The sequence below is a fragment of the Diceros bicornis genome, chromosome 15 (assembly GCF_020826845.1).
Source record: "Diceros bicornis minor isolate mBicDic1 chromosome 15, mDicBic1.mat.cur, whole genome shotgun sequence".
Lineage (NCBI taxonomy): Eukaryota > Metazoa > Chordata > Mammalia > Perissodactyla > Rhinocerotidae > Diceros > Diceros bicornis.
The window spans coordinates 22,657,861-22,678,125 of NC_080754.1; the positions used below are offsets into that span (position 1 = coordinate 22,657,861).

The following is a 20,265-nucleotide window of genomic DNA, read 5'->3' on the forward strand; positions in this document are numbered from 1 at the left end:
CAGCTTCTTTGGTTCAATATTAGGATGGAATTTCCTCATTCCACTTCATCACCCTGGGGTCTAGTGGCTAAAGCTAGGACACATGCAGCCATTACTGATATTGGCCAGTGAAAAGGAGGCCTGAATAGGCAGAGCTTTCTACCCGTATATACATTCCTGGCTACCCTATCCCTATCTACCTTCCTCCCATCAGCGCGCACACACATATATGTAGGCACCCGTGTATACATACATTCACATACACGCACACACCACAATTTTTCATTCTGAAAATAATTTTATTATTTTACAGTTGTTCGGGACAGTTCCTGGGTTGCTGTGACCAAGATTTGGTCACCACAGAAAAAAGGATTAGAGCAGATCAGTCAGTCCACCAGTTTTCTCTCTTCTTTGGGTGCTGAGAGCAGGCAGGGAACACATCATGTGCATAATGAGAAAATAACCAGTAGGTAAGTGTTGAGGGGGAGAAGAGGCAAGGAATAAGCAGAAATGGAATTCGATTCTGGCTGTCATTCTCAGGCCTAGATTTAAATATTTTGTCTTTATATTCTCCCTCCATTTTCTTCAGCTCTCTGTTACCACAGAGGGCAGATGACTTTGGGACTGAGAAACTGGAATAACTGTCACCAACAGTAAAGTAGCTTCATACTTCAAGAGACTAGGAGTGGTCGTTAGACCAGTCAGATCTTCCTGACTGGGAGTCAATGCCTCACCTAGGACTGGCTCCTAGTGTACTGTCTTAGGGCCCACAAGTGAGGCATATCCAGGTAACACAGGAATGAGAAGAATCTGAATCCCGCTGTGCTGTCCATAGCCAGTTCTTCCTACCTTTCAGTGAAATGAAAGGCATAAGCCACTTACTACCTTTGTTTACATGTGATCAAGGGCATAAGCAATGGGCTCCTATCCTTACAGTTCAGGATGAAATCTCACTCCAATTATGTCTGAATAGCCAGGGAAGGAGATGCTATCCTCCCCCAGGATCCAAGAGCTGAAACCTCTGGGGAGTTCTTCAGCTCCCATCCTATCTTGCAGGAGACCTAATCAGATATCCTAGGAGACAGTGTTCCCCAGAACTTTGTTTGTGGCAGGTCCACCTTCCCCCTGAAGCAGGAGAAAATATAAGGAAAACAAAGAAAAGACGTATCAATCAAAATGATACTGGACTTCAGATTATTAGGTTTATTGGAACCATCCTCCTGGCTGAAAGACATTCCTCAGCATCTTTCCCAGGACCACAAAAGATCAGGGCCCTGTAAAATCTGAACAAATATTGGGCTCAACAACCAAGTATGGGGGCTCCTCAGATGATGCAGAGTGTTCAGGCTCGTGCAGTAGAAGAGAGCAGACTCGCTGGGGCCTACAGCTCTAACCTGTGCTCACATCCACCTCTTTTTGCAGGCACTTTCTGTGGAGAGTTGGAGAGAGGACCTGTAAGTGGGAAGACTGTTCCAATGGAATTGATGGTTTTGATGTTAGAGGTGAGGGAATTCCATGTTCTGAGGGGAGTGATCCGAAACGTGAGAACTAAGTTTATAGACGGCCTGTGAAACACAGAATGAGTAGGACATGAACCATCAGAAAGTAGATGGCTGCTAGCAGCGGCACTCGGGTCCGGGAATGACAGAGAGAACGCAGGACGCGCTTCCATCCAGCACCACTCCGGGTCTGAAAGAAAAATGTGAAAATCAGAGAGTTTTACCCTATGGGGACATGTCCTCACTTCTCCAGCCACTATAGAAAAGGAGTATCCCAAGAGAAAGGCCCCTCATGGTCAACCACTTGGCAAATTCCACTAGGTTCCTGCAACCTTCCACACCCTTCCAGTCTAGTGCCTGGACTTCCACATTCCTTTTCCTTGACCCCCTGCCCTCAACACAGCCAGCCCTGTCTGATAGTACAGTCCCCTCTCTTTATCCTTCTTCCCTTCTTACCCTTCGACAACTGTTGCCTGTAAGATCTATTAACAGTGCCTGCTCTTGAGTGCCACAGGAGCCAATGATAGGAGACCGGGCAGAGTCCCATTCACCGAGCTCCAACCTGTGTAAAGACAAAAAGAGGCATGGCATTGGTTCACAGCACGAGAGGCTGATCGGGTGAAGTCTTCCCAGTCATCTTGCTATGTGATGTAGCACAAGGGACTTGCAGCACAGGCTGCTCCCACAGTCCCTGCCCCCATGCAAGGAGTACACAGGCAGATGGTAAAAGGTGATGATAACTACCATGAGTCGACTGCCTACTATGTATCAGATGCTGGATTGGGTGCTTTACATACATTTAATCCTCAGGTTTGAGGTTGGTGTTATTATCTTCAAAGTAAGGCTTAAAGAGGTAAAATTACTCGTCCATGGTGGCACAGTCAGTTAAGAGGCAGAGCCAGAATTCAAAACCCAGGTTTGTTTCTAAACTTCACGCCCTTTTTTTCCCACTACACCACACCTGACTCAGAGAAACTCATTAAAATTTTTTTCTTTTATTAAAGGCTAATAGGCAAAAGCATCCAAGAAAGATTTTTGTGGGGTTCTTAGAATTAAACTGAACTGGCAGCCTCTACTGCTTTCTCCTTCATTTTTTGCTGATTTGCTTATTTATTTAATACTGGAACTTCTCCATTTAATGAAGAAGCTGCCTTTATCCACTCAATGGTTTCTCACAAAAACAAGAACCATATCAAAGGAGATGTAGGAAACATATAGCATATTTGATCAAGCATTTGCGTACAGGGATGCACTTTTTAATTGTGGTGGGGAGGAGGGAACTCTACTCCTGATGTTTCCTCCACAGGAAGGGATATCCATTAGCCTAATACTCCTGGCCTCTCTCACTTTTCTCCAGGAGAGAAGGAACGCTTTAATCTGATTTGTGAGTCTGGAAAGAGAAACTGATCATGCACAGCCTAGCTCCATCCTAATTGCTTTCCTCTTGAGAGCCAGGCGGACTACACAGTACACCTTCTGTGTCTGTTCCTCCTTATGATAAACTCTTCAGGGCAGCCTTAATCTGGAACAGCATGGTCTGGTACTATGTAGGTCAGTCTGCCAACTTCTGTAGGCTAGGCTGAGGAAAGATGAGATGTTTGTAAGGACTGGTGAGCCACACAGTATTGGCTGCTTTTAAATTGCAAGTCCCGGGGACTGGCCCCGTGGCTTAGTGGTTAAGTGCGCACGCTCCGCGACTGGCGGCCTGGGTTTGGATCCCGGGTGTGCACGGATGCACCGCTTGTCTGGCCATGCTGAGGTGGCGTCCCACATACAACAACTAGAAGGATGTGCAACTATGACGTACAGCTATCTACTGGGGCTCTGGGGAGAAAAAGGGAAAAAAAGGAGGAGGATTGGCAATAGATGTTAGCTCAGGGCTGGTCTTCCTCAGCAAAAAGAGGAGGATTGGCATGGATGTTAGCTCAGGGCTGATCCTCCTCACAAAAAAATAAATAAATAAATTGCAAGTCCCCTGAGTTCCACATGCTCTATAGAGTGCAGGTGAAGTTCTAAGGTTAAAATGGCAGGACTGGGCCCAGGTAGGGAGCACTTGATTAGCTACCTCAATTTCCATTCTGCATCAGGGCCAAAGAGGGAATTGTGGAGGAGCTAAGCTTGGATTAACGTGGCTTGGCTTGACCCTAAACTCATTGCAGCGACCATCTCAAGAGGAGAATTAGATCCTAATCTTTCCCAAGTCCAGCCACTGAAATGGACACGAGGACGATCAGGAAGGATCAGAAGTGAACAGAGGCTCTCGCCCTCAGCCCTTTACCGCCTGATCTGCTCCTCAGCCAAGGAGAGGGCAGTCTCAGCAGCCACTCTTTGGTCTCGTTCTTCTTCCAGCAGCTTCCTCAATTCGTTCATCTCCTGTTTAGCGTTGCCCAGCTGCTGCTGGGCTTCAGAAAGGCTTCAAGATGAAAGGAAAACAAACAACATCATTAGATGCAGAACACAGTGGCTGATACAAGGGATTCAAAGTCTTCAAAAGGTTATAAAGCAGGAAAACTTACAGAAGCCTGTACAAGCTTGTAAAAAGCTTGTACGAAGACTATTTTAAAAGCCTAGCTGTAGCAAGATTAAATAAAGCTGCAGAAAATGCCGTAAGAGATTTCAGGGATTGACTGAACAGCTTTCACCTTGAATACCATAGGATTAGTGGCGTGTGTTTGTGTGTGTATGTGTTGGTGTTTTTGCTTTACAAACTTTTCACACACAATTTGTTATTGTAACTGTTACTATTTAATCCTCACGTCAATTCTGTGAGGCCAATAAGATAAAAGGAGATATTAAATCCATACAATGGATTCCAGTTCAATCTAGATGACCGCCTAATTTCTGTATACACAGTGCACACTCCAGGGCTGAGAGCTGCTCCCCTACCTTAGCTGTGGCTCCCTCAGTTCTTCAGGCTCACTCTTCCTGTGAGCTCCATTCTTTTCCTGGGGAGCTCCTGGAGCAACATCTATATTCACTGGGCCCTAGAAGAATACATTTAGTAATTGAGTGATGAAAGCGCTTAAGAAACTACTTGGGCAAGACAAGAACTCATTTAACATTGGAGAGAAGAAGAAATCTTGGAGAGCAATACCTCTGCTTATCATTTTCTTTGGTACAGATTTAGAAGTGAGAATCTTCTGCTCTAATAGGTTAATTTCCTACATAAAACTCTATTAGATTTTCTTCCAGATTCTCATTCTTGAATCTCTCCTCCTAAAAGTTTAAAGCTTACCGCTGAAATTGGCTTTCTTCTAGGGGAGGCTCATGGATTTTCCAGAAGCTACTCTGATCTTTCCCTTATTCAACAACAACTCCCAAACTCCTTCTCTTCCTTCCACGTCCTATTCATCTCCATACTAATTCTCAGTCTCCTCAAGCTCCAACAATGCACTCCTCTCCACTGCCATCAACAGCTCTGCCTATTTTGTTTCTCAGGTCCAAATCTTCCTACAGCTTTCTTATTTCTTGAAGCAAAATCAAAACTTAGTTTTAGAGTTCCAAAGGCCTTAGTCGCCACTGTTTCCCACTCACTTTTTGATGTCTCTCCCACCACCTCACTGATCTTTTTTCTTCTAATCCCTTCACTCTTTAATTTTTCCCAGACCTTATTCCCACATCTCAATGAACACTCTCCTCTTCTCTTTCACTTTCTTCCATCACACCTTAATCTTCAGGCTGAACACATCAACCTCTTCAATGCTGCTCTTTACACTTTTGTCATTTGCACTCAATTTCCCAGCCTCTCACCTTCTTCTTACTCACCACTTGCAGCTCCTGAACCTGCTTCTCCAAGACTGCACAGTGATTAAAAAGGTCACTGTAGTGCTGCTGGTTCTCACGAAGACTCTGACTGGTGTCGCAGAGCTGAATTGAAAGGGTATTTTTCTCTTCAAGTAGTTGAGAGAACTGAAATAGAGGAGAGGATAAGCATCATCCCACAGGACTGCCTCACTACAAGCAGTGCCGAGGCAAACTGTCCTGAGTTTTAAGGATCTAATTTTTTTATGCAACACCTTTATTTCAATAATAGCAACAACAGCACCGTGTGTGTTCCTTCAAAGTGAGAACACTCAGAATTTTTCAACTGAGAAAGGAAAACAATTCTGGGGCAGGAGTAGGAAACTTTATTTATGGTGCCTTAAATACATTACTTTAACTGAAAAACCAGGAAGCAGAAGCCCACAAGCAATCTAATAGGACAGTCTATCCCAGGTATGTAAGAGGAGAAAGGCAACTGGCTTGTTCAAGTTGAAATTACTAACAGATGACTGTAATCCTGAGAGCTCAATATGGCTGGAGATAGAGCTGTTGCCTAAAAATTCATACAATAATATTATTAGGCAAATTCTTCAATGCTGTGGAGAGTTACAAGTTACCAGGAAAGCAGAATAGAAATTATAGTATGTTGTAGGAGGGATAAACAGAATAAATCCTAATATGCTTATGTACATGTAAGAAACTATATTAGGAGCATAGATGCTCATAGGTGGAAACATTTCAGTCACTCAAAGGAAGACTCTTCCCTACTACATGAGTAACAGGTAGTTACTCAGTCTTTCCTTGAACATGTCCAGTGTCAGAGGTGCTCACAACCTGACAAAGCAGCCTGAGCCATTTTTCACCATGTCAAAAACAGAATATTATTTTTTATATTAAATGAAAAATTGATCCACTGTAGCTTCTACGCAATGATTTGAATTCGGTCCCCTGGAACTATACTTCTAATTCTTTACTTGCAGGCTGTCAAGTTTTAAGTTTCAGTTATGATTAACATCCAGATACATTAACAACCACAGAGATGTCTCTCCAAAGTACTATTGTAGGACTATGTACATTATATGAAAGGAAACTGGTATGTCTGACTGCACATCCAATCTTTTCTTGAGTGTTCTTTGTTCTAAGTATTCCGGGTAAAGTATTAATGTTTGTGTAAAAAAAAGTTGAATCAATGTTCAGAGAGGAGAAGACACACAGTGTTCTAGAGATACTCGAACTGGGAAGGACATTTGATGCATACAGAAAATTAGATTAAGAAATCCATGTGGTATAACAAAAACATTTGCATAGGCAGAATGAAAAACACAACAAATAACTACCTCTGAAGAGCAATTTTCAGTTTACAAGGCACTTTCAAAAGTATCATCTTATTTGAGAGAGGCAGAAGAAGGATTTCTGTTCTCATTTACAAATGACCAGCAAACAAAGAGATGAGCAGTGACTTGCCCAACATCATGTGGCTAGTAGATGGTGGACCAGGACTCAAGCATGGTTCTTGATTCCAAGTCTAAACCTCCATCTACTACCTGATGGTGTCCCATCTGAGAGTTCAGCAAGGGAAGTGAAGCAGGTTATGGGTTTTTTGCGGGGTGGGAGGAGTTGGTAAAGTCATATAAACGTTTGAGAAGCAATACTGATTTGAAGACAGGATCTGAGTACAATGACAACTACAGGGCTCTGAGACAGGGAGGAACATGATCCTCTCCTAACACAGAAGAAAGTTAATTTTCCTGGTTGCAGTGAACAGCCCAAAACATACCAAAAAAATTAAAACCAAAAAAACAAAAAAATCCCTCTGTATTGAAAAAACCGAACACTTTTTCCTTGGCAGATCTAGAGGAGAAAGGATAGACTTGTAAAACTCACTGGAAGCAAAAACTCCCTTAACTGGAAAAGTCTGATTGCTTATAAGCTACCCTTACATAAACTATCTTTTATGATGTCTGCATTACGCTGTCTAGGATAGACACAGATCCCTATAGTTTAGGGGTTGGCAAACTAGGATCCAGGGCAAACTGCCTTTTTTTGCGTGTGTAAATAAGGTTTTACTGGACCATAACCCACTCTATGTGTTTATGTATCGCCTATGGCTGCTTTTGTGCTATAACTGCGAAGCTGAGTAATTGTACCTACAACTGTAGTTGGCCTACAGACTTAAAATATTTACTATCTGGGCCTCTAAGGAAAAGTTTGCTGACCTCTGCTCTGGCTCATAAACTATTGTATTTCACCATATCTGTACTTGTAAAAGCAGAATAGGAGGGAATAATCTAGACTACATTAAGCCAATAATCATTCTTCTCACGTTTTTAAGTTTCATGTTTTAAAGTCTGCATTACATACAAACATCCAACCATGCTAGCAGAAAAATATATCAAGTCTGAGCATCAATGGAAAGAATTAGGGCAGTGGCTTGGAGAGGAGCTATTCTACGTTGACAGCCCACATATTATGATCTCATTCTAGGGCCCAGGAAGCAATTCTCCTAGTTAGCTGGGACCCATTCAGAGGGAGGCTTTAAACTCACTGGACTCCATGAGGGGCCACTGTGTGTCCTCAATACCTAGTATATGGCCAGGCTTAGAGGAGGTAAATAATAATTGGCTTGATGAATGAATGAATGAATGAATGATGCTAGTGATGAAGATGCCTCCTTACAGATGATTTCTAAAGGAAGAACTCTTGTTTATCCAAAATGACAATAACCTAAAAGCAGTATTTCTCATACTTCAATTAAGTGGTATGTGAAGTATATCTCAATAAAGCTGCTAAAGAAAACATTTGATTATGACTCAGAACCCAGCACATAGATATACGTAATTAAAGCTAAAGTTTCTCAAAGCAAGATATACTCTTTTTTATATATTACATAATACCTACATATTCCAATCTCCTTTCTTTTGTTTTGTAAAAAACACTATTTGACTATTTTTAACAGCCCCAAACTGGAAAAACCCAAAAGTCCTTTAACAGCAGAATAGAGAAATTACAGTATCTGACTATAATGCAATACTCTACAGCATGAGAATGGAAAAATCACACTATACACAACAACATGGATGAATCTCACAAAATAAATGAGGCAACACAAAAGAGAAGATATGATTCCATTTATATGTAGTTCTAAGGGGGTGGTAATGAATAGAAGAGGACACAAGGGACTTCTGGGGTTCTGGTATATTCTGATTCTTGATCTGGCTACTGATTACATAAGTGTCTTCACTTTGTGAAAATATGCCATGCTGTATTTATGAAATGTGTGCTTTTCTGTACATTTTACTTTAATAAAACATTTATATTAATATTTTTTTAGTTACTATCCACTAAAATGACCTCATCATCTACTAATAGCCCTGAACTGCAGTTTAAAATACTGTCCTAGAAGATAAACAAATACACGGACAAAGAGAATAGATTCGTGGCTACCAGACGGGATGGGGGTTAGGGGGTGGGCATAAGGGGTAAAAGGGCACATATATATGGTGAATGACAAAAATAATGTACAACTGAAATTTTACAATGTTATAAACTATTATGACCTCAATAAAAAAAAAAAATACTGTCCTAGAAAGACAAATGCCCAGAATGATTCACAGTCTAACGTTCAGGAGAGCAACTATAACAAGGTTGAGATGGCATCTAGTTTATGGAAAGAAAAGGTGTTACAGAGCTATGAAGGGAAGAACTTTCTGGAAACAACTGACTAGCTGGAAGGGGAACTGGGTAGGAGCTGCTCTGGCGCCCCCCTGAAAACTCCCAAATTCCCCAACAAAGGGCCTGCAATTTTACCAATTAATTTCCATCAACAAACCTATTTAAAAAACGCAAATTTCTCTGCCAATAGTGTTAGCAGTCTCTGATACCTCAATGTTAATTAGTCGAATTTAACAACATTTAATAAGTACCTTCTACATACACGACACACTTATCATATTTATCTCAGACTGACCTCCTCCTAACACCTTAGGTAAATTACTTAATACCTACAGGACTAGTTTCCTCATCTGTGATACAGCCTAGTGATCTTTACCACTTTTGGATCACAGATCTCTTGGTGAACTGACAAGTTCTTGTGATGAGAAGCTTACACACACACCATTTTGCATATTATTTTTGGATATTCACAGCTCTCCTCAAAGCCAATCTCTGGACTCCAGAGTCTAAATGATCTCTTGAATCCCTTCTATTTCTAACATAAACTACCCAGCTGGGTTCCTCTGAAGAAGGCAGAACCAGGGGAGGTGCTACTAGAGAATATTCTGAATAGTCAGAGAGCAACAGGAGTACAATGATTCATAGGCAGGTGGGGGAGGGGAGGCAGGTGAAGGAGGAAGAGAAGCAGAGAATGGATGAGGAGAGAAGACAGAGATGTGAGAAGGCACCCACAAATAATTTTCTTTAATCTTGTCTTGGCCTTTGCTCTAAGGACCAGATGGCAGCGTCTCTTCCCTCTAGAAATAGGTCCCCTCTACTCCAGCATGCTTCCCTAAGTGTCTGGAGTGGCAAGGTTGGGGTTTGGGAAAAAGCAAGCTGGCTTCTTTAGTTCCGGAACATTAGACACACAATGAGGAAGCCTATAAATGGAGTGGAATGAGGAGCAGACCTCTCACCTCTATCCCTGCTATTTAATCACATATGAAAAGCCTCCTTCCTCGTTCCCGAGACTCTTGCCTGTCGCACACTGGTGGGAAACACAGAGGAACTTGTTGGAGTATTTGTGAGGAGTTATCTTAAGATTACCGATAAGTGATACAGATGGGGAGACAAGGCTGGGGAGGAAGGTTTCCTAAAGTAGTCGGCTTTTTTATTCTCATTGAATGGACTTCTCCAAATCATTCCCAAGAACTCTCCAAGGGCAAGGAAAAGGAAATGGCCCTGTGTCCAGCGCTGGGTGAGCAACTCAGGCTCTGAGAAAGGTAAAACTTCTGTACCCAAAGATATGCTATAGCTAGAGCCTAGGCTTAATCAGCTTCTACTTACTTTCTTGCTTCCAGTCATAGAAACAAGAAATTTAATTCCAGTCTAGCAGGAAACACTTACCTTGCTGTTCAGTTGCTGAATTCTTAATTCCTTTTGGTGAATTTCCTTTAAGCTGTCATTGAGCTGAGTCCTAAGAAGTTCTGTCTCATAAACTAGGTTTTGTGATCCATCTAGGGAAGCTGATGTCTCTGGGGATGCCTGCCGAAATACAAGCACTGATGAAATTCTCTCCTAACATTGTTCAAGCTTAATTCCTTCCCTTCAGAAACCCTGTCCACCTCATAGGAAGTCATAAGATGGCTTCCCTAATAGTGGCAGATGGGCACTTAGCTTGCAGGAAGCTGATGCTTGCTGAGTAGAGGTTACCTCTGAGTAGCAATCAGCATCGAAATTCCTCACCTGTCTTTGGTACTGCACTTGGAGGGTCTCAGTCTGGGAGGCAGAAGATCTCAATTCCCTCAGAAGATTTTGCAGATGACTGAGCTGCTGATCTTTATCTGAGATAGCCATAAGGTACTGCTCCTTCATTCTCCTCTCATGAATTTCCCAGGAACTCTTCTCCATCCTAGAAAAAACACGAAATAATCACATGCAATATACTTGTGAGAATAATTACACATTCTAAACAGTATAATGGGCTGTAGAGATGTAGTAAAGAAAATACATAACCAGAGTGCAATTTATATTATAAACAGAACTGTGCAGCAAGATGATGGAGCAGAACTAAAAAAGAATTTCAATGGCAAGACCGGGGAAGATTTCACAGAAAAGCAGGCATTTGGTCTGAACCCTGAACAATGAATCAGTTTTCCATAATGGGAAAAACATTCCAGGTTCAGAGAACAAACTAAACCAAAGGCACAGTGAATTTTCGAACTGCGTAGTAGATAGTGTATAGAGTGAATAGGGTAGAAAATGAGGATGGAGAGGAATGAGGTCAGATCATGTGGGGCACTGAATAGCATGCTAAATAAAGCTTACTCTGCAGCAATGGGAAACCACTGCGATCCTTCAGAGAGGCAGTGCCATGATGCAGTATAACATCATGGTTATGAGAATGCAACTGCAGAGTCTGAAGGACCTGGGTTCAAATCCTGGCTCTGTCATACCTAGGCATGAGACCCTGAGTAAGTTACTTAATCTCTCTGAGCCTCATTGGTAAAATGGGAATAAACTATTTATTCCTTAGGATTATTGTGAAGATTAAATGAGATATTCTATGTCATGCACCAAACATACAGCCTGGCACATCATAATAACTCAATAAATATTAGCTGCTGATATTTCTATTTGTTTATTCTCTAAGTTTGGCCAGGAGGGAGGCTTCTATTTGACCTCAGCTAATTTTCTGCAGTACTACCAAAAACTGCCTCTCTGCCATATTCTTTAGTTCTACTTCTAAAACTATGCCTGAAAAAAACCCATTAGGATTGTAATCAAATTTCTGCAGCATCTCTTCACTTTGAGTAATACCCATGTCTCTGTTTCTCCCAATAACAAAAGGTTTTGTTTGAAGTGCATCTGACAATTTTGTCTTTCTCTCTAGAAATAAGGTAAGATGGTCTTTTCTAAATGACATATACCTGTTATGAAATAATCCTACTTTGCTAAGAGGTGACTTAAATTACAGTCAAAATCTTTTCAAAAAGGCAGAGCTAAAACTTAGAAAATAAAATAAATTTTTATTACAATGCACTATATGTAAAAGGCACAGGGATTTTCTAAAATACTTTCTTTGATATTCGTCTGTGAAAAATGAGAGAGAACAAGAAAGACAGAGTGTAAGAGTGAGAATGCATGAGAAAGATCACAATCTAAAAGACTCCAAGCTACCATTCTTTTGGAAGGAGAGATAAGTGGTTATGGTCCAAAGAGACACTCAATGGAGAAGAGAGGCTAAGGAACAAACCTGATTACTTAATAGAACTCAGCCATAAAAGGGCTATACCTCACCTACCCCTTAAGCAAGAGAGCACAAGAACCAGAACAGAATATACAAACCAGGAGCCAAGAGTGGAAGAGAAAGGTCATGGTACAAATTCAGGCTCTCCTGATAAGCCAACCCCAAGGCCCAGAAAAGCTTGAATAAGATGTTCCAGCTTTTTCAAGTTTGAAAAGCCCATTTCTCCCAAGTATGTCAAGAGCAAAAGACAGAGAGTCTTGAAGATATTCAGCTCAAGAAGCTGGTCCTGAAGTCAATGAATCACATCTGTGTCCTCATTTTCTTCTTCCTTCTAAAAGTGAAGTAAAATGTCTTCCTTTCCTTCTCCTAATTTACTCACATCCACTTGATATATAATTTTACTTTTCTTCCAAATTGCTTAAATGTGGAAGGTAAAGAGAGAAAGGCTAAGAGAAAGGTGGAAAGGGAGAAAATGAGGGGGGAAAAACCCACAATAGACCAGAAATCATTTTTTATCCTCCCCAAGGGTCAACTTTATAAGGAAAGTATCCTTTCGGAATGCCCTTTGAGGAAATTTAAAGAGGAACAGGGGTCTGCAGAAAATAAGCTTTTAGAGCTTTGCAGCTCTTCTTACGTTTACATTGGTAACCAGACACTTAAAAGTTTTTGTAGCTCCAGGTGATCTGGAGATAATATGGGAGACATCAAGGTGATGCTCCGATATGGTCCCAATCACCTTTGGAGGGTCCTAAATTCAATGGTCAGCACTAATGTACTTCTGGAGGAAGAGAGACTGAGAGCCTTATCTCTTGATGATGAATTGAGATTATTATTTTTTTTTTGTGAGGGAGATCAACCCTGAGCTAACATCCATGCCAATCCTCCTCTTTGTGCTTCTGAGGAAGACCAACTCTGAGCTAACATCTGATAGCTGCATGCCATAGTTGCACATCCTTCTAGTTGCTGTATGTGGGACATGGCCTCAGCATGGCCGGAGAAGCGGTGCTTCGGTGCGCGCCCGGGATCCGAACCGGGGCCGCCAGTAGTGGAGCCTGCGCACTTAACCGCTAAGCCACGGGGCCGGCCCCCTGAATTGAGATTCTAACAGGATAAAGCTCAGGCAGCTACTCCCTGGGAGAAAAAAAAGATGAGTTTGAAATGGAGCAATTCATCTTTTCTCTTGCGGTTCAATTCCAGAAGAAAGAAACAGAAGACATCTGTATTCACAGAGAGCAAAGATGGACAGTTGTCTACCTTCTCTGCAATCACCATCATTTGGCAAAAACCGTGTTCTTGTATTATCTGGGGAAGCTGCCCACTCCATGGAATAAGTTTGATACATTGTCACTTATGAGAAAGTCCATAAAGATGTTAAATATGAAAATCTTTTGGATGTAATTTTACTCCAAATTTACTTTTGGATAAAATTTAAGTCACCAAATTCCAAAAAGTGTTTTGCTCTATCAACTTTGCTCTATAAAGTTTATTTCAAATATTTATTTGAAATATCATGTCAATAAAGCAGACTTCATCTAGGATCCATGAAGGAACAAATCTCTTGTAGAGCTCTCTTAGGGAGGTCAGAATTATTATTTTACTCAAGCGATATCTGTTATCCTGGTAGCCCCTCTGTAAGGTGGATAGGAATCTAGACTCCACCTCACAGTCTCTGTATTCACTGCTCGTGGTTGTCCTGTAGCAGCAGGCGAGACAAAGCAGGTGCTGCTTCATCAGCAGCACTTTCCAACATGGAGATTTTCCTTTTAGTACCAAACCTTGAAAGCTTTGGGTTTGATTTTATTAAAGTGGCATGCACCACCTAAACAGTAATAAATTCCCAACAACAGGACCTGTTTTTTATACCGTTAAATGTTTATTCTTTACTTTTTCCCTTTAGATCAAATTTGTTAGAAACAACTGAATTAAAAAACCAAACAGAATTACAGTTCCCATCATAATTTTTTTCTGCTCTAATTGTACCATATAGTTATTCACCTTTAAAAGTAAAGGGCTTGGATTTCTGGATCAGACAAGATGGAGTAGATGTATTTCTCCTTATTCATCCCACTAAGTATAGATAAAAACCCTGGGAATTATTTATACGTATATATATATAAACAAATACAAGACGACTTAGAAAGAGGGAGAGAAGGTGGAACAGCTAGGGACCCTAGGACTTGAGGAAAGATATAGCGGTGAATTTGCTGGTTTTTCTTTTTGAGTTCTATATACCCCAAACTGGGTGAAGGAGGATCCAACAACCTGGAAACACCAATGAGTGCCAAGAAAAGTTTGCTCTCTCTTGCCAAAGCCAGCCTAGCGAGACAGAAACATTAATGACAATAACCACCCTACTCTAGGCGAACACTATGGAAAAATCACAGTACCTCCCTCCTCTCATTAACAAAATCCTAGTGGACAGGCCAGATTTACACCCTTGCCTGGAGGTAACTAAGTGCATCTCACCCTCCCTGCTGGGTGGTGTCAGAAGAGGCCAAGTGTATACCCTGGACTGTCACCACCAGTGGTAAAGAGGTGCCTCTCTCTGACTGCCCCCACCCCCACCCCCACTGCGATGTCCAAGGAGACAAGATGTGGGGCCTGGACATCCACCTCTACCCACAACAAGGAATGAAGTGTTCCTCCCTGTCCCTGCAGAGACAGTATCAGAAGAGGCCAAGAGAGAAGTTTGGACTTCGGGCACTACCCAGTGCTAACAAAGTGCCCCTCCTCAACCATTCTCCTGCAGTGTTAGTGGAGACTGAGTGGGTAGCCTGGACTTTCACCAATGCCCAGTGATCATGAGGTGTCCCTCTCCACACTCCCCAGTGGTATCAACGGAGGCCACGTGTGGAGGTTGGACTTCTACTGTCACCTAAGAGTAATGAGGCACCACTCCCCACTAACTGTGGTGTCAGTGGAGTACAAGTGGGGAGCCTAGACTTTCATCTCTTCCCGGCAGTATCAGGGCACTCCCTCCCCCAAGGGGTATCAATGAAGGCTGTAAGGAGCCCAGTGGACTTCACTCTCCATCTGGCAGTAAACTGGCAGTGTTCCTCTTCCCCTGCTAGTGTGGTGTCAGTGGAAGCCTACTAGTAAAACAGAAGATTTAAATAAGATTGAGAGTTTTATAATCTCCAATATGCTCAGGATACAACTGAAAATCACTCATCATACTAAGAACCAGGGAAATCACAACCTCATTGAGAAAAGAAAATCAACAGATTACAACACCAAGATGATACAGATGTTGGAATTATGTATATGGAATTATAAAAGGATTTTAAAGCAGCCATCATAGAAATGCTTCAACAAGCAATTACTAACACACTGAAGACAAATGAAAATAGAGAAAGCCTCAGCAAAGAAACAGAAGATATAAAGAAGAACCAAATGGAAATTTTAGAACTGAAAAATCCAATATCCAAAATAAAAAGCTAACTCAATGGGCTCAACAGCAGAATGGAGGGGATGAAGGAAAGAATCAGTGAACTTGAAGACAGAACAATAGAAACTACTGAATCTGAATAAATAGAAAAATAGTCAATAAATTGGACTTCATCAAAATTAAAGAGACCTTATTGAGAAGGATGAAAAGATAAACTGAAGACTGGGAGAAAATATTTGCAAGCCACATATTCTGACAAAGAACTTGTATCTAGAATATACAAAGAATTATGAAAATTCAACAGCGAAAAAGTAACAACTCAATTACAAAATGGACAAAACATATGAACAAACATTTCATCAAGAAGGATATATGGATGTCAAATAAGCACATAAAAAAAGTTCGACATTATTAGCCATTATGCAAATTAAAACCACAATGGGATAGTATCACATACCTATTAAAAACAACTAAAACATAGTTACAATATCGAAGGCTGATGAGGGTGCAGCATTTGATAATTGAAACTTGATCACTTATATACTTCTGGTAGGAATATAAATTGGTACAGTCATCCTAGAATATACTTTTGCAGTTTCTTAAAACACTAAACATACACTTACCGTACAACCTAGCATTTGCACTCTTGTGCAATTATCTCAGAGAAATGAAAACTTATTGTCCACAAAGAAACCTCACACAATGTTTATAGCAGCTTTATTTATAATAGCTAAAACTTAGAAACAACACTCATGTCCTTCAATGGGTCAATGGCTAAAGCAGTACATTCATACCAGGGAATACTATTTGTCAATAAAAAGAATGAACTATTGATACATGCAACGATGTTGATGGATCTCAAGGGAATTATGATTTGTGATAAAGCTAGTTTCAAAAGGTCACATACTATATGATTCCACTTAAAAAACATTCTCAGAATGACAAAATCATAGAGATGGAGAACATATTACTGGTTGCCAGAAGTTAGGGATGCAAGGGTGGGAGGGAGGAGAAGAATGTGACTATAAACTAGTAGCACAGGGGACATATTGGTGGTGATGGAGCAGTTGTATATCTTGGTTGTGGTGGTGGTTAGATGACTCTACACATATGATAAAGTTGCAGAGAACTATACACACACATACTTGAGTGAATGTAAAATTGGTGAAATCTCAATAAGGTCTTTGAATTGTACCAATGTCAATATCCTGGTTTTGATATTGTACTATAGTTATGTAAGATGTTACCAGTGGAGTAAACTGGGTGGAGGGTACACAGGAGCTCTCTGCACTATTTTTGCAACTTCCTATAAATCTGTATTTATTTCATAATAAAAAGTTAAAAAGAAAAGAAAACAAAAGAAAACAAAAGAAAAGCGTCGAAAAGCAGGAATTATCATACCTGAGCTGATGCAGCTCATGCTGCCAGGAGAGGTTTTCCTGCCTGAGCTCTTCTTGCATAATCTGAAATGTTTTTGTCTTATCTTGATACTCCTGAAGTTGAGCCTTCAGTGGACGTAACTCAGTGATTTCTTGATTAGTCTGTAAGTATTGCTGTTGCAGATTCTTCAGTTCTTTCAGCTTTAACCAAAGGGAAAGTAAAAGGGTGATTCACCACATCTCATTCACCCCGCTCTAAGTCACCAGCAGCTCCCTACTAAGTCAGTCAGACAACACAACAGACCACCGGCACCAAACAGTCCTTTGACAATTCATTGCAGCATGAGTCCCTAAAGTGGTGGAATACATGCAGCCAGGCTGGTGGGAATCACCCCACGGAGCTGCCATCAAGGCTGCAGGGCCTGACCCTTCCTGCACCTTCTCCCCCAGTCTCCCACCCTGAAGTCCTAAGTTGACTCTAAATCTACAACTCTGACATGGGATAGACTTAAGGGACCTACAGCTTCTTTGTGGGTGGTAACTCCCTAGAACAAGAAGTGCAAAGACGGATCGGCTTTCTATTTAGCCATGTGCTTTGGTTAGGTTTCTAAACTTTCTTACATGGATATCAACCTTAACTCTAGCCTAGCTGATGTTGATTATAAAGAGGCAGTGGTGCCCAGGCCCAATGTTAAGAGCACTTAGGCTTTGGAGTCAGATGTCCTGTTCGTCTGGGTTGTGTGACCCTATGCAAGTTCCTCATACCCTCTAAGCCTTAATTTCCCTCACCCATAAAATGAAGATAATTACAGTACCTCTCATAAGATTATGAGAATTAAATGAGAAAATTAATGTACTCCACACACAAAGTTAGTGGTGATGATGATGATGACGATGATGATGGTACAATGATGATGGACTTGTCTTTAATTAGCAAAAGTGCTTATCTATATTCCAGGTATATCTTTATCCCCAACACTCATTAAAAGCTTGGTAGTAAGAAATAACGTCAGGACACCTGGACAAAGAGGGGGGCCTTGAACACACATCTCTTTTACCCACTCTGGAAACATCACTAAAGCTACAATAAAAGCATCATTTTTTAAAGCATAAAATACAAGAACAGAAAGAACAAGAGAGAAGTTGGCAGCAACAAAATTAATTTTGGAAGCTGAAAAGCAGATACATACATGGTTAACAGACTTAACAGATCTGGGAAAGCCAAATCTTAAGCTGGCAATAGGGAAAGCCATGAACCAAGAGAACTTACTCTGCAGAATCTTCAAAAGGCTCAGGAATTAACAGCACCAGGTACCTCTGGAAAAGATGGTGATCGGGGAGGAAGGGGGTGGTAGCTGAAATAAGGAGGATTAGATGAAAGCTGCTTAAGAAACAATTGCATCCCTCCTCTCCTCAGCTCCATGTATTTTGTTACTCTGACAGACAACTAGTTTTATTCTCTGGAGAAGGTAAAAGAAGTGTCTCTGGACTATGGAACCCCAGGCACAGCTGAAGGTAAGGGTACTGCTCTAAAACAAGGGTGATCAAGTGAATGTATGCTTTCTGAATGCTTGAAGCCTTCCCCTTGCTCAGCTTGGAGAGTGCTGGCACACAGGCCTTTACCATCCATGCAGGAAGGGAGAAGTCTCCTCTAGAAAATCTGACCAGCCCAAGAGGAACTAAAAATACCAACATGGAGACTACCCACAAAAACCTCAGCAAACACCCCACAATGAAATTCACAGCTGGTAAGCCCCACCCACAAGCTTTTTAGATCCTACCCTTAAACATGAAGAGTAAACCAAGGATTAACCCTCACCTGCAGAACGGCTAACATTAAGGCAGGGATGAAAAGAAACTAGAAGAAAAGTAATTTGGAAGAGATTACCAAGGGAAAGAATGTTATATACTCAAAGATTTAAGAGGGAATATTGGAGATAAGAAACATTATAGCAGAAATAAAAAATTATAAAGAAAAACTCACTACAAGAAAGCTTTAAAGAACAAAACTATCACTACTATTCTTGAAGAGGTAAGAGCCTATACCCATGAGACAGGCAAAAAAAAAAAAAAAAAAGAAATCCTTAGAAATTAGGAACATGACGGCCAAAATGAAAACTTCGATATAGCGTTCAAAAGATGAAGGTGAGAAAATCTTCCCAAAGCATAGCAAAAAGAATAGAAAAGCTAAGAAAATTACAGAACCAATCCAGATGGTCCTACATCTAAATAACAGCATTTTCAGAAAAAAGACAATAGATAAAAAGGATAGGGGAAAATGGTAAAACATAATTCAATAGAATTTCCCAAAATTGATGAGTATGACTTCTTAGATTCAAAGAATTAGACAGAATGATGAATGAAAATAGACCCACACCAAAGTACATTATCATGCAATTTCAGAACACACAGAACTAAAAGATTCTACATATTTCGAGAGAGAGAGAGATGAGAGATGAAAGGGAGAGGGGGAGAGAAAGAGTGAGAAACAGATCACAAACAAAGGATCAGGAATCAGAAGAACTTTAGACTCCTGAACCACAATGTAAGCTTCTTAGCTTACATTGGCAATAAACCAATGTCTCCACAATTTTGAAGGGAAATTACTTTCAGCCTAGAATTCTATACCCACCCAAACTATCAGTCAAGTATAAGAGATGAAAAGACATTTTCAATAAATTTACCTCCCCTGTTATCTCTTCTTAGGGAGCTACTACTGAATGATTTATTCTAATGGAACGATGGCACAAAACCAAGTTGAGGAGGATATGGAATACAAGAAACAGGAGATCTAATACAGGAGAGAGGTGAAGGGCGATATTCTAGGATGAAAATTGTGTCCTAGAAGTACAGGGCAACTGGTTCACATAAGAGCACGAAAGAGATTCCAGGGGAATTTTCTTTATAAAGACAAAATTGATAGGAATTAACATTTTGAGAGGAGATGTGGATAAATGGTAGTAAATCTGGGGTGAAATTACATTGATAAGTGCAAAGAAAACTAAGTAAGTAACAACAAAAATAGTTCTTAACTAGGAAAAACAAAGATATTGAGGAAAATAAAAGTAACACATCTCAGCTCTAATAGCATTTGTAGTTATAAAAATGTAAACACTGAATATTGATTTAACTAAAATTAAAATTAAATTAACATCAGGAGAATGGGGAAGGAGTTGTATAAAGAAAATGTGCGAATGTACCACGGAAGCGGTGGGAGTAAAGCAAACTAAACCCTGTTAACACAAAAGAAAGTTAGTAGCTAACACAAAGAATGAAAAGCCAAGATGCACTATGAGCATGATATTTAGGTAGTGAGTAAACACCAAAATAATAAATTAAAAGGGTTGAAAGCAAATT

General features: G+C 40.7%; 1 protein-coding gene across 3 annotated transcripts in view; it reads right to left on the bottom strand.

Moving 5' to 3' along the window:
• Positions 1–1,162: 1,162 nt before the first annotated feature.
• The window catches only part of GOLGB1 (golgin B1), a 74,688-nt gene continuing 55,585 nt past the window's right edge, over positions 1,163–20,265 (bottom strand). For all 3 annotated transcript variants that reach the window (XM_058555878.1, XM_058555875.1, XM_058555877.1), the window contains 8 exons: positions 16,931–17,109; positions 10,638–10,803; positions 10,299–10,436; positions 5,244–5,387; positions 4,365–4,462; positions 3,757–3,891; positions 1,935–2,040; positions 1,163–1,668 (listed from right to left, as the gene is read on the bottom strand). In XM_058555878.1, the coding sequence (XP_058411861.1) occupies positions 1,534–1,668; positions 1,935–2,040; positions 3,757–3,891; positions 4,365–4,462; positions 5,244–5,387; positions 10,299–10,436; positions 10,638–10,803; positions 16,931–17,109 (1,101 nt within the window). In that variant the 3' untranslated portion in view covers positions 1,163–1,533. The remainder of the gene's footprint in view (positions 1,669–1,934; positions 2,041–3,756; positions 3,892–4,364; positions 4,463–5,243; positions 5,388–10,298; positions 10,437–10,637; positions 10,804–16,930; positions 17,110–20,265) is intronic.